General features: G+C 36.9%; 2 protein-coding genes and 1 long non-coding RNA gene across 4 annotated transcripts in view; all 3 read left to right on the forward strand.

Annotated features, from left to right (window-relative positions):
- The window catches only part of LOC100179680, a 5,359-nt gene extending 1,701 nt beyond the window's left edge, over positions 1-3,658 (forward strand). The window contains exon 3 of the mRNA XM_026838131.1: positions 3,614-3,658. Within this exon, the coding sequence (XP_026693932.1) occupies positions 3,614-3,658 (45 nt within the window). The remainder of the gene's footprint in view (positions 1-3,613) is intronic.
- A 225-nt stretch (positions 3,659-3,883) lies between these two features.
- LOC100178554 (coiled-coil domain-containing protein 80-like) lies at positions 3,884-9,934 on the forward strand. 2 transcript variants are annotated; one of them, XM_002128042.4, is made up of 4 exons: positions 3,884-4,053; positions 8,488-8,666; positions 9,281-9,312; positions 9,798-9,934. In XM_002128042.4, exons 1-4 carry the CDS (start codon positions 3,934-3,936, stop codon positions 9,848-9,850), a joined length of 384 nt encoding a protein of 127 aa, XP_002128078.2. In that variant the 5' UTR covers positions 3,884-3,933; the 3' UTR covers positions 9,851-9,934. The 2 variants fall into 2 exon arrangements, with proteins under 2 accessions (XP_002128078.2, XP_009861193.1); XM_009862891.3 differs by lacking the exons at positions 8,488-8,666; positions 9,281-9,312; positions 9,798-9,934 and adding exons at positions 5,490-5,521; positions 5,753-5,906 and having other exon boundaries at positions 3,897-4,205.
- A 1,021-nt stretch (positions 9,935-10,955) lies between these two features.
- LOC100180916 lies at positions 10,956-11,969 on the forward strand. The gene is made up of 3 exons (XR_003396674.1): positions 10,956-11,162; positions 11,481-11,515; positions 11,826-11,969. It is a non-coding gene; the product is annotated as an uncharacterized LOC100180916 (long non-coding RNA).
- The last annotated feature ends 1,845 nt before the right edge of the window (positions 11,970-13,814 follow it).

A 13,814-nucleotide genomic window follows, 5' to 3' on the forward strand; every position in this document is an offset into this window, starting at 1 on the left:
ACGATCAAGAGATTTAGGTATAATGAGCTAAAGGTGTCCCATATTCCCTCACCCTACTGTATGATCTTCGCTATCGCTTTCGAAGAGATAAATTAAAAAATATAATTAAAAAATAATATGTATAAAGGTGGCTGTACACAGTATCCGGAATTCGTCCGTTTTATCTGTTTTGTCCGGATTTCGCTGCCGCATGCGGAACTCGGTAATGGGTTTGCATATACGACTTCGCAAGCGAAATCAAGCAAAATCGCGCCGTAAGGATGTGCGTACATTACCTAAGGCTCATCTGGTATTAAAAAAAAACGTATAGTGTCTTGTCGGATGACAGACGAATCGTCGGAAATACATAACTGTATACCAGATGACTCGCTAAAAGATTATTTACATTATGCCTGGTAGCGGAAGTAACAGAATCATTCTTTATGTCCGCCATTTTTTTCTAGTTTGACAGCAGACGAGATTTGCGACTACAGCAATCCACGCAACCAAGAACCCTGGTTTTGCGTCAAACCACCGTCAGGAAAATGTCCAAAGATTACAAACGTTATATTTAAAGAACCCCAGCCATCGGAGTTTGATTTATCAAATAAAAGATGCAACGAACCCTTGCTTAAACAACTTGGCTGCAACCAAACTATTCAATCTCCAGGTTTGAACATTACAGTGAGCTCAGGAATTGAAGAACCAAAGTCTTTACCGCCGTGTAAAACTAGTTTAAATGGAACCGAGCAATTAAGGCCAAACGGCTACTTCGTTAACGGTACATGGAAGTCAAAATTTTGTAAAAATAATCTAAAAACATTTGATGAGACAAGAGGGTGTCTTGAGAACAAAGAGATTTATTTTCTTGGTGATTCAACGTCTCGAGCAGGTACTATTACCTTTTTGCGACCAAGTTAAGTTCGAGCGTAACAGTTCCTTCTTATGCACACGGCTATTGGCACGAACCAAAAGCGTTTATAACGGATAATATACGTATTTACTACCGGGCCCACGGCCCACCGTTACAAATAAAGGTCCCCCCAACACCAGGCCTTACATGAGTGATATATTGGATGAAATTGCACCCGGGCAGCATGAGGTAGTTATAATATTTAACCAAGGTTTACACATCATATACTACGAGCCATCTTTGTTCATTCAACGTATGCGGGGAATACGGGACGCTATGTTAAGGCTTAACCAACGACGGACGAACGTTCGCTTCATTTATCGAAGTCAAAGAGTCTTAAACACAAGTTATGGGCGAAACAACGGGTGGCTTGCATACCGGTATAACGTTCTTACTCGGGAGATTTTTAAAAACGTGGAAAACTTCTTTTACTTTGATGTGTGGGACATGTCGGTTGTTTGGCCGCTTAACAGTTTCCATCCGGAACAACCATATTTAGAACAGGAAGGAATTTACTTGTGTAATTTCATATGTAATAAGGTAATGGGCTAACTACAGCTTTAATCTCATTTCCCCTAACGCAGTGGTTTTTAACCTTTTACCTTGCTGTATCACTTTCAAATCACCAACCAATTCTCGCAACCACTTCTAGAATTGCTTATATAGAGTAGACCTAACCGACCTTAATGACTTAGCCTCTCCGCACGCCCGCACACCGTAGGAACAATTCTCGCACCCGCCTTGCTTGAAAACACTACTGATGCTGTAACGTCTCTTAGTGTATGAGGTAAAAAACACTATCCACAAAGTTACATACGTGGTAACTCGCAAGCGACCACGATGTGTAAAAACGGCTGTCGCTTTCCGCCAAGCGACATTAAAGGGTATAATGGGATACCTTATCACATAAATCCCCATATTTTGTAATCGTGTTTACGCTCTTTTAAAGTCGCGAGGATACTGTTATATAATTCTGTAAATATTTTTTGTTTACTATCAAATAAGACGAGAGAGGAAATAAAAAGATGTCCCATCTTACCTCACTCTATATCAATTTCAACGTTCAAAACAATACCGCGCGTTTAAAATTATCTTTATTTATATTTTCCCATGGTTTCAATTTAGGAAATGTGACAAGTGTGCTATTTTTTTGCACTTTTCCTTTTGCACAAAATTCTTTTAGAAGGATCATGTTAACAACTGTTGATTTACCTTTATAGTTCTTACTTATGTATTTTTGCTTTAGATGCTATATTTAATACGGCATTTGGTATTGTGATCGTAGAGACAAATAAAGTCATTCATTCATAATGAGACCACCGTTGTGAAATGTCGGACTTGTGTTGAACTAAATATAAAGCGGTGTTTCACAATTTAGTTAAGTTGTGGACAGTATTGATCGTCGCCGTGGCTCTAACCTATAGAGGTTATGAGTTGAAAGCTCTTCGGTGCTATACTGTTGTTGTATGCCACCTTGAGCAAACTATAGTGGTCAATAACGAGTTGTCCAAACTGCCAGCCATGTTATAACGACTGTCGTTGCCCCGCCAAGCGATGATAAAAAAATTACAACGTGGTAACTCGCAATCGGGCACGAGGTGTATAAAACAGAACATCCGTGTTATAACGACTATCATTTTCCGGGCATGCGAGGATAAACAAGTTACATTCATTCATTTTAGCGCAGCACTGCTTAACATATTACTGTAAGCCTAAGGTCTAAAACCCGAACGACTTTGACTGTTAAGTCTACATTCCACGCAGAACAATGGCATTGACAGACCGTATTTTAGTAACCGACAAGTTCGAATATTGAATCAAGTGCCTTTTGTCAAGCGTGAGAACAACGGTTTTGATCACGTCACATTATATTGTTACGTGTTTCGCATTAACAATGCGTGACACACAAGTATCCAAAATGATTTAGCAGTATAACGCAGAATTAACGGGTTCTTGTTTGTCTTATACCTGGATCTGGTGCTGATAGAGTTGAACGATTCTTGTGTGAAGAAATACAGTAAGGATCTGGTGCTACGAAAACGTAAATTAAGTCCAACCAATTATATAATACCATTCAGGCGAAATATATATCTCTCATGTTATATACCATAGGGTGGGAAAAGATGAGACACCTTTAACACATGGTGACATCCAAATACCCTGATCGTGTTTTAAACAATTAACAACGGTCCAAGGGAGTCGTGAGGATACTGTTTAATAATTCTTTTAATGTTCTTTGTTTACTACCAAATGGGACAAGAAAATGGAATGAAAGGGTGTTCCATCTTCCCCCACCCTACTATATCAGACAATTGGTTGGACTTGATTTTTGTCGGTCACGTATTTCGTAGCACCAAATTCTGATTCGTTTTTTTACACAAGAATCGTCCGACCTCCAGTTTCATGTAGTAGTTTTAGCGTTAGGAAAAACATAGTTATGAAAAGCCCTTTTTTATTCTAATTAACGTGTTCATTCATTTTAGACCTATTTTCGAATTGCCTTTTTTTCTTATTTCCCCTCCATATCCATGCTATATAGTCTCTATTGTTATTGCGTAACCGTTTCCGCTATGCAGCATATGTGGTCTGCCTCCCCTATTTTTCAGTATTGCCAGCGACACTTCAGTAGCACACGGAGGGGTTAGGGCGATTGCCTTCTTAGAATACAGGTCGATTATGCGCTGGTATAACGGAGCTATGTCGTGTGTAAGGTACATGTAGTTGCAGAGGGTGCCGCGTGTAGTATTTTGGTATTTAAACCATTAACATATATAACATAATTTTATTTATATTTTTTTAAAACGATAGTGAAGATCAAACTATTTAAACAACGAAGAGAGGAAATCAACAGCCAAACCACAGTTGTTAAAACGCGCTAGAACAGATCCAAAGTGTAGGATTCAAACCCTTCTATCCAACTTGCCAGCCATACAGAAAAACAACAAAACACAATTACCCACAAAGTTACATATGATTAAAAGTGTGGGAAAGAGCGCCAGTTAAAATATAAACTAAATGTTCGCAGATCTTTATAAATCAAAATGAACGCGTTAAAATTGTTTGCCGTTCTTGCTGTTATTTGTTTGTTAGTCGACCTTGGCGAAGGTTGGTGGATCAGCAGAAGAAGACGACGTCGCCGTAGAACTACACCTGCGCCTACAACAACAACTACAACACCTGTACCGACAACCGAACCCCCACCCCCAACAACAACCACTCAAGCTCCAACTACAAGACCTCCAAGTACAACAACAACTACAACCCCGCAAACTCAAGCTTATAGAAGAAACTTCGCCCCAAATGCACCCCCGAGGTAATACAGTGCATAGATATACATATAGATATAGAGGTACATAGACGATAGACACTGTGACTATGCTGTTGTATATCCCTGTATTACATAATGCGGGTATAACAAAAGGTATAGATTGCGCACAAATGACTTTTTATAAACATCAAACGCATTTATTGAACATAAAGTACTGTGGGGTAAGATGGGATACCGATAGCACCAAGATGGCTAGATCTCGTATTTTCTAATCGTGTTTTTAACAATTAACAATTAACAACGCTCGTTTAGAGTCGTGGGAATATACGGTTGTAATTCTGTAAATATTCTTTGTTTACTACTAAAATGAGACGAGAAAAGAGAATGGAAATGAATTTCATAAAACATCTTAGACCAAAGTTAAAAACACTTTAAAAAGTGAACATATTTATATTATAGTGGTGTTATATGCCGGTTACGGACTACTAGAGACATCTCTATAATGTCGTTATAAAACATATTTTCCTGTATGGTATTGATAGCACATGTATATATTATAGGGCGAGGAAAGACAAATAATATCCAAATATTCGAATTATATTTTAAACAATTAACAACGGTCTATGGAAGTCGTGAGAATGTCCAATCTTTCCCCACCCCGCTATTTAAAACCGAAAACTTTAGCGGCATAAAACTATCAGGAGTGAATTAATGCATAAAATACAGCTGTCTGTATCAGAATTATGAATGGTAAGAAACACACATTGTTTGTGATGCGATATACAAAGTAATTTAACCAGGAAATAAACTGACGTGAAGCCGTCACCATTTTAATCTGGACAATATAGTTTCATAATACTGTATTGCCAGTTTGATTGACAGGTTAAGAATGAATGACAATCTGATTGTCTGCTACGGACCTAAATAAAACAATAACAGATCTTATAACAGGATCTGCCGTATGTCTCACTAACTAATTAAAACAATCACCCAACAATAATGAGATGTTCACATTTAGTTATAAAGGTTGGGGTAAGATGGGACAGCTACAACATTAACCTAACAATACTGACAAGCTCACAATCAGTTAAATTGTAGAATGGGGTAAGATGGGACATGTTTTCATTCACTTTTATCGTCCCGTTTTGTAGTAAATAAAGAAAATTTACAAAACTATATAACTGTATTCTCACGACTCCAAAAGAGCGTTGGTAATTGTTCAACACACTATTAAAAAATATGGAATTTAAGCGCTAACAGTATCTAATCTTACCCCACAGAACTATATGTTAAAGGAAACTAAATATTACAATCCATTATTTTTTACAGTTACAACGAATACAAAGGAAACAAGTTGGAAGGTAATAAAATTATAAGTTGTTTCTTAGTCCTTCTGTGCAAACTTGTGGGTTAATCATCCACAAAGTTGCATACGTGGTAACTCGTAAGATGAAACATAAGGCCCGTGTTATAACGACTGTCATTGCCCCGCCATGCGAGGATAAATAAGTTACATATTCATTAATTCACTTATTCGCAAATAAGTAAACATTCATTTATTTAAAATAAAATATATACACCATTATAAACAGATGAAGTCGCGAGGTTGCTGGATATTTCTAAGTTGGATTTTGACGACGAATAAGAACTGAGCTTTCATAGGATATATTACCATTTGCCGCATTTTTGAACGAATTACGCAAGATTAAATGAAACTGTATAGTTGCAATAAAAGACAAAACTAGATCGGCTGTTTGATACAATTTATTGTGTTTAGTTTCAAAGTCGATACGGATATTAATTGCTTATAAACAGGTATGGCTGCATACCAGTCTTTACTGGGAGATAGAAGGGTGGGGAAGATGGGACATCTTTAGCACATAATATCCAAATAGCCTGATCGTGTTTTAAACAATTAACAACGGTCTATGGGAGTCGTGAGGATACGGTTTTATCTTTGAATGTTATTTGTTTACAACCATATAGGAAACGAGAAAAGGGAATGGAAAAGGTGTCCCATCTTTCCCTCACCATACTATATATATACACCCCTTGAAAACAACAATTTTTTTTTTTTCTACAATGTATTCTATGTATTATTTGGGTGTATGCTGTCACAGTTCGTATTATTCCGGTAGTCTGTCAAAGATGGCTGGTACAGCATCTAAAATGGACGAATTACAATATTTTATAATTTAGTGAAACATATTTTTACCTTCCCTAAAATTGTCTTCTATCCTTTGCTGGCCATACCACCTGGATTAAGATATTATTCCATTATTTTATAACAGAAATAATTACTTTTATTTGACCCTTTGATTAGTAGTGGAGATAAAAAAATGATATTTAAAACGAAAAGACAGAAAATAGCGACAAAATAACAATCGGTAAAACACCTTTACCTTTTGAAAAGTATTTATTAATAAAAATATAACAGAAATATTGTAAAAAAAAATAAAAAATTTTGCTTTAAAAACTATAAAAACACAAGCAGAATTTTACTCTCTACCAATGTGAACAAAAAACAAAGAGATTTTTACCCCCAAGAGCGGCCGCTAGATGTCGCACCATTCCTTCGTTGTGAAACTGTACCAAAGTCATCCGCCATGTTCAGTTGCTCCGTTTCTTGTGCAATTAAGATCAAACAAACAGCTAAGTTTAATACTGTCCATGCAAGCTTATTCATTGCCAATATAACTGTTTTATGGCTACACGAATAGTTTTATAGATAATTCTAAATAATTTTCACCCACAAAGTAACATACGTGATAACTCGTAAGCTGGCACGAGGAGTATGAACACTCGTGTTATAACGACTGCCATTTTCCGGCCACGCAAAGATAAAGCAAGTTACAATCGTTTAATCACATAAATAGGTAAGTACAAAATAACTTTCCAAACCCCTCTTATAGCAGGTCATAAGAACCCTCGTATTAACGCTGCATTAACTTTAAACAATTATAACACGCACTGTTTGTATTATAGGAAACTATAATCTTATTTAAAACCCTTAGAATGTTAATAATATCGACAACAACATGATTTGAGTCATACAACGTTTTAGGAAACATTGCAAAAATTTCTAAAACATCACAAAACATTAACATAGCCTGGTAACGCAAAAAAAAACAACTTTGGGGTAGGAGTGTATATAGTAGAGTGGGGGAAGATGGGGCATCTTTTTATTCTATTTTCTTGCCCAGTTTCGTAGTAAACAAAGAACATTCAAATAATTATAAAACCAAATCCTCACGACTCCCATAGACCGTTGTTAATTGTTTAAAACAGTGCTATTCAACCGGTGTGCACCCTAGGGTGCACCAAAATATGCCAGGGGTGCACCAGTACAAAAGTGTATACAAGGGTGCATCACAAACTTAAACAATTTTCAGCAATAATACTCAGTTTTGAACATTTTTAACCAATTTAGCCACTTTCCTACAGCTTTTTTTTATATGAATTCTATATCTTGCATCACCGGGAATTGTGAAACTTCATTAGTTTTACTTTAAAGCAATCAGGGGTGCATAAGTTCGTCGCAACAACTTCAAGGGTTCACCAACCCAAAAAAGGTTGAGGAGCACTGGTTTAAAACACGATAAAGATATTTAAATATTCTGTTCTAAAGGTGTGTCGTCCACAGCACTATACAATCAAGTAACTTGCCTTATCCTCGCGTGGCGGAAAACGACAGTCGTTATAACACGGGTGTTCTGTTTCATACACCTCGTGCCCACTTATTAATTACCACGTATGTAACTTAAGAAGATTATGATCGTTTTACTGGTCGTCGTTTCAACGGTACAACATATGACAACAATTTCCTGCACTCTCCCGTTTTCACAATATCGTAGCGTATGGGTGGAAATCTGTTTTCTTGGCGTTTAGATTCTTGGAAAGATAAACGGTTAAGCTGCCTTGGTGCGTAAAGTCAAAGTCTACGTATAGTTAAAGTTATTAAAATAATTAAACGCAAAAGTATTTTTGTTTGTCTGCAAGGTGTAGCGAAAGCGATTCGTTCTTCCAATAAACATAAATATGTTTTAACAGTAAGCGTCTTTTAACAACTGTTGTTTTTCGCAATATTTTGTCGTTTTGTCTTAGCCTTTGTTTCAATTTTTACTATCCTAATAGAAGAGAGAAACAAAAGTTATTAATATATATACTAATATTGAAAATTGTTGTTCGCAGTTAATTCAAGTTTAAAATGAATTGGTTAAAGTTGTTTGCCCTTCTGGCTATAATTTGCCTGTTGGTCGAATTAGGGGACGGTTTATGGGTATGTCGACGTAGGCGTTGCACCCGTCGACGCCGCCGTAGAGCTACGCCTGCGCCTACAACAGCAACAACAACAACAACAACAACACCTGTACCGACAACCGAACCCCCACCCCCAACGACAACCACTCAAGCTCCAACTACAAGACCTCCAAGCACAACAACAACTACAACCCCGCAAACTCAAGCTTATAGAAGGAATAGCGCAGCAGCTGAAGTTCCAGTGAGGTATAAAGACCAAAAGCCTACAATATTAAGTCTAAAGTTAAATCTACAGACACACATATAGTAGGGTGGGGGGAGACGGGACACCTTTAGCACATTATATCCAAATATCCTGATCGTGTTTTAAACAAATAACAACGGTCTATGGGAGTCGTAAGGATACAATTTTATAATTCTTGGAATGTTATTTGTTAACTACCAAATGGGACGAGAAAATAGAATGAAAAAGTGTCGCATCTTCCCCAACCTACTATAGTAATAATTTTATTTGTCTTTAATTACAGTAAGGTAGCGGCTGAAAAGACAGCCAGACAATATAAGCATACAAAGCGACTACAACACAAATAAACGCTAAGTAACTCTCACCTGAAATGCAATATAAGGTCCAATTAAAGTTTAGTCCACCGACACACATGCATCAGTAGAGTAGACCACCAGTGTCTCTTAACCATTTCCCCTTTTAATTCATCAACCAATTCTTGCACCCCCGTATTTTTGTGTTTTTTTTGTCTCTAAAACTAAACCATAACAAAAGTTGTTGTTTTTTTTTACTTTTTTCTGTAAGAGATATATATCAACTGTTGCACTTTAATTTAATTGTTGTTTTTACTTTATAGTTACAATCAGCATAACGAACAGTTTATGGAAGGTGAATACTATATTATGGTTCATTGCTGTTTACATTTTGTTGATGGTAATATAAAGTTAACGGCGATGTGGCCAAATGGTTAGCTTGTATGCCTCTAACTGAAAGGTTTGGGTTCAAGCCACGTCGCTGCTACCATTGTGGGCGTATGTGTCTTTTGCAAGACAATTAACGGCAATTGCTCCAACCCAGTGGTCACTAGTGTGTTGTCCGAATTGTCAGCCATACATAAAATAATCACCTACAAAGTTACATACGTGGTAACTGGTAAGCAGGCAGCACGAAGTGTATGAAACAGAACACCCATGTTATAACGACTGCTGTTGCCCCGCCATTCGAGGATAAATAAATAACTTACATACTTGGTAACTTGTAAGCGGGCACGATGTGTATGAACACCTGTGTTATAACGACTGTCATTACCCTACCATGCGAGGATATTTAGGCAACATACATTCATTCAAACTAATATACACCATTATAAATAGATGACGTCGCAAGGTTGTTGGATATTTCTAAGTTGGGTTTTGACGAAGAATGAGAAGCTGGACTAACCACACCGATATATTAAATGCAAATAATAAAACAAAAATTTATTAAGTTGGAATAAAGGATAAAAAACACATTTTGTTTGGTGTTTTTGCGTCAACTTAAGTACGTGTATTCCATCTAGTAGTAAGGTGGGGGAAGATGGGACACCTTTTTATTACATTTTCGTGTCCCATCTTCCACGATAACATATAACTATACCCTTAGACGCAACTTTAGGTATGGCGTCATCATATTAAATAGTTAATGTATGGCGCGCAAAATAATATTTTTTACGGCCAACAAGTTGAGCAGAACGGCAATTGCTTCAACTCAGTGGTCACTAATCGGTTGCCTAAATTGTCGCAGGATAAAAAACAACCACCCACAAAGTAACATGTGCTGTGACTGAAATGAAACAGAAGACTCATCGCGTTTTTAATGAATGTCACTGTCCGCCATGTGAGGATAAAATTACATTTACATCTCAAAACTGGACACAGACTGTGAGCTGTCTTTTGCGAAAACAGTTTTTATTCGAAAAGTTATCCCAAAATGAAACCGGGATTTTTATCACTCTAATTTGTTGCTAGAACGTATGTTGTTGTATGTTTCTTTCATGCACCATATGCTGGTATCAGCTTTCCGCCGCTGTCTATAAGCCATGCAGCTCGCTATTTAGTAAACTGAAAGCTTTTAGAAAGTGAATTGGTTTTCGGAAAAAACGAGTATCAGTTTTGCTGCTGGTATACAAAGAAGCGTATTTAAGAAACAGAAGATTAGTAACAGAACGAAAATGGATTCATGTGTTTGTTATTGTTAGAAAAGAGGATATAGTAGGTTGGGGGAAGATGGGACAACTTTTTATTCTATTTTCGCGTCCCATTAAGTATTAAACAAAGAACATCCAAAGAAATATGAAACCGTATCCTCACGACTACCATATAGACCGTTGTTAACTGTTAAAACACGATTAGGATATTTGTATGCTATGTGCTAAAGGTGTCCCGTCTTACCCCGACAGAACTATAACACGAGACATAGTCTATATATAGTTAAGTGTATAAGTAATTTTTCGATAATATAACAAAGCGAATAAACTTGCTGTTTTCAGTAAAAGTTAAAATGAATTCATTAAAGTTAGTTTTCTTGCTGGCTGTTCTCTGTATGCTTGCTGTAGCAACTAAAGCAGTGACAACAACTACGGTGCCACCTCCACCAACCACTACACCGTCCACCCGCCCACCAAGTACAACAACAACCACAACGACCGAAATGCAAGGTTACCGAAGAAACACAGCAGGGCACCAGCAGTATGGAGGGAGGTAGGAAGTCGAAATCGAGTTCTAATATATAGTAGGGTAGGGGAAGATGGGGCACTTTTTCATTCTATTTTCTTGTCCCATTTAGGCATAAACAAAGAACATTCAAAGGATTATAAAACCGTATCCTCACGATTCCCATAGAACGTTGGGTATTGTTTAAATGAAACAAAACACCCGTGTTGTAAGGACTGTTGTTTTACAGCAGTGCGCAAATAAGTTATATTAATATCATGTTTTTTTACCGTTTATACTTTTACCGTAGAGTCTGCATATAAACCAGTGATACTGTATTCAAATGTGTTTTTTTTTTCTTTGTAGCTTTTACAACGAACACAACGAAAGGAGCACAGACGGTAAATACATTAATTATCTGTGTTTAATAGCTGGCATTGTATGGTAAAGACCTTTTCAATTTAGATTGTGGCAATAAAGTGAGGGGGAAGATGGGACACCTTTTTATTCTATTGTCTTGTCCCATTTGGTAGTAAACAAAAAACATTCAAAGAATTATAAAACTGTATCCTCACGACTCCCATAGACCGTTGCTAATTGTTTAAAACTGGACCAGGATATTAGGATATTATGTGCTAAAGGTGTCCCATCTTACCCCACAGTACTATTTACACTTTATCGTTATATCATCAATAATTACATTTTTATCAGACGAAGTCGCAAGAATGTTCGACCAGCTTCGAATAGATCTAAGCGAGTAAGAATTTACGACAAAGTTGGCTGCGGTTTAAAAAGAAACGGATCGTAAAAAAGAAAAACTTTTAAATTGTGCTCGGAATAAAATACAGAAATTCATTTGTTATGTGTGTTTAAATTTGCCGAATGCGTTTTTGGAATAGTAAATAGACGCCAAACGTTATAAAATGCGAAAAGGCATGTGTATAGTTTGACACTCTAAAATAAGTTTGGTCCCAATGTAAATAATGCAGAAATTCCAGGGTAGGCGTGCGCGTGTCTACCCATGCCACTCCGCTATTGTTGAGTGTTTTTGCGTGTGAATAAATTCCGTTAATGGAGATGAAATACCGTTCGTGACTAAGTCTCCTATAGACCTAGATTTTGTTTTAAACATTTAACAACGCTATTTTAGAGCCGTTGTGATACGGTTTTATAATTATTTGGATGTTCTTTGTTTACTACAAAATGGGACTGGAAAATAGAATGAAAAAGTCTCCCTTCTTTTCCCAGCGTACTATATTGTCAAGTACCACAGTTTACAGACGGCGTATAACAAGGATTTTTTACGGTTCGCGTTGAGTTTTAAAACCGCACCGTCAAGAATATTGTTACAGTTAGAAACATTTCTGGATTTTGCTTGTGTAGTGTGTGAATTAACTGCGTTATGTTGAGACAACTTTGTTTTAGTTGAATTATATTACTATACTTTCCAATCCGTTTGTGAGTCAGTTTTTAGGCTTCTAGAGTCGATTAAAAATCCGTATGCTCACGATCACCATAGACCATTTTTATAAGTGTTTAAAACACGATCAGGATATTTGGATATTATGTGATAAAAGTGTCCCATCTTTCCCCACCCTATACTACAATATTGAATAAGCAGGTAGAATTTATTTTTAACGGAGAAAAACATGATCACTAAATAAAGTTTTAGTTCGTATCCAAGTCATGGTCCAATGTTATAAAAAACAACAGATTTTCATATTCATTGAAATTCCCAGCATAGGATACAGGGTAGTTCTAACTGATCGCTGTACCAACATTCCATATGTTGATTACTTCCCGCATTTTTCACATAAACAAACCGTGGTGATTAAGACAACGTTTTTGTGCTTTTAGGAAAAATTTTGTTGGTGCAGATTTTATGTTGGCAGGTATAAAGCATCTGTATACCAGAGAATATATAGTAAGGTGGGGTAAGATGGGACTTTATTCTTTTTTTCGTCCCGTTTGGCAGTAAACATAGAATATTTACAGAATGATACCATAGCCTCCCACTTTGAAAGAGCGTTGTTAATTGTTGAAAACACGGTCAGGAAATATGAGATATGTGAGCTTACGGTATCCCATCTTACCCCACAATACTATATACAGATATTATGTAAATATGTTTTTTAACAAACTCTTTTTACGTCTAGTTTAACCGTAAGATAAAATGCATTGGTTGAAGTTGTTTTCGATGCTGGTTTGTATTTGTCTGCTTGCTGACGTCGGAGATTCTCATTGGTTTTGGGAAAGCCGAAGACGTCGTCGTCGCCGCATGCCTGCACCGGTAACAGCAGCAACAACAACAACAACAGTGTTTACCGTAGCGGCCACTACAGCCGTTCAAACAACAACAACAACAACAATCCCAATAACAACTGAACCCCCTCCGCCTCCCACGACAACAACAACAACAAGAACGATGCCATCAACTACAACTACAACTCTAATTCTGCCATAAACTGAAATAGTTCTGTGGGTAATACGGGACACCTTTATGTACATAATATCCAGATACTCGATCGTGTTTTAAACAACTAACAACGCACCTGATAACACTAGTTTTCAAGATCTTATAGGATCGCTCGCCAAGAATATGTTCCGCATGATATAGTTCGAAACTTGAGTGTTTCTTGCGTTTGAATAAATTGCGCTGAATGGAGATGTAGCGTTATAGTAATTAGGTTTTAAACATCC

The sequence above is a fragment of the Ciona intestinalis genome, unplaced genomic scaffold, assembly GCF_000224145.3.
Source record: "Ciona intestinalis unplaced genomic scaffold, KH HT000061.2, whole genome shotgun sequence".
Taxonomy (NCBI): Eukaryota; Metazoa; Chordata; class Ascidiacea; order Phlebobranchia; family Cionidae; genus Ciona; species Ciona intestinalis.

Bases quoted from the DNA above. Each gene is read 5' to 3' on its own strand.
- LOC100178554 (XM_002128042.4), top strand. From the start codon at position 3,934: ATGAACGCGTTAAAATTGTTTGCCGTTCTTGCTGTTATTTGTTTGTTA. The intron at 8,667-9,280 runs GTATAAAGACCA...TTTACTTTATAG, and splicing joins GCAGCTGAAGTTCCAGTGAG to TTACAATCAGCATAACGAAC. The intron at 9,313-9,797 runs GTGAATACTATA...CATTATAAATAG, and splicing joins TAACGAACAGTTTATGGAAG to ATGACGTCGCAAGGTTGTTG.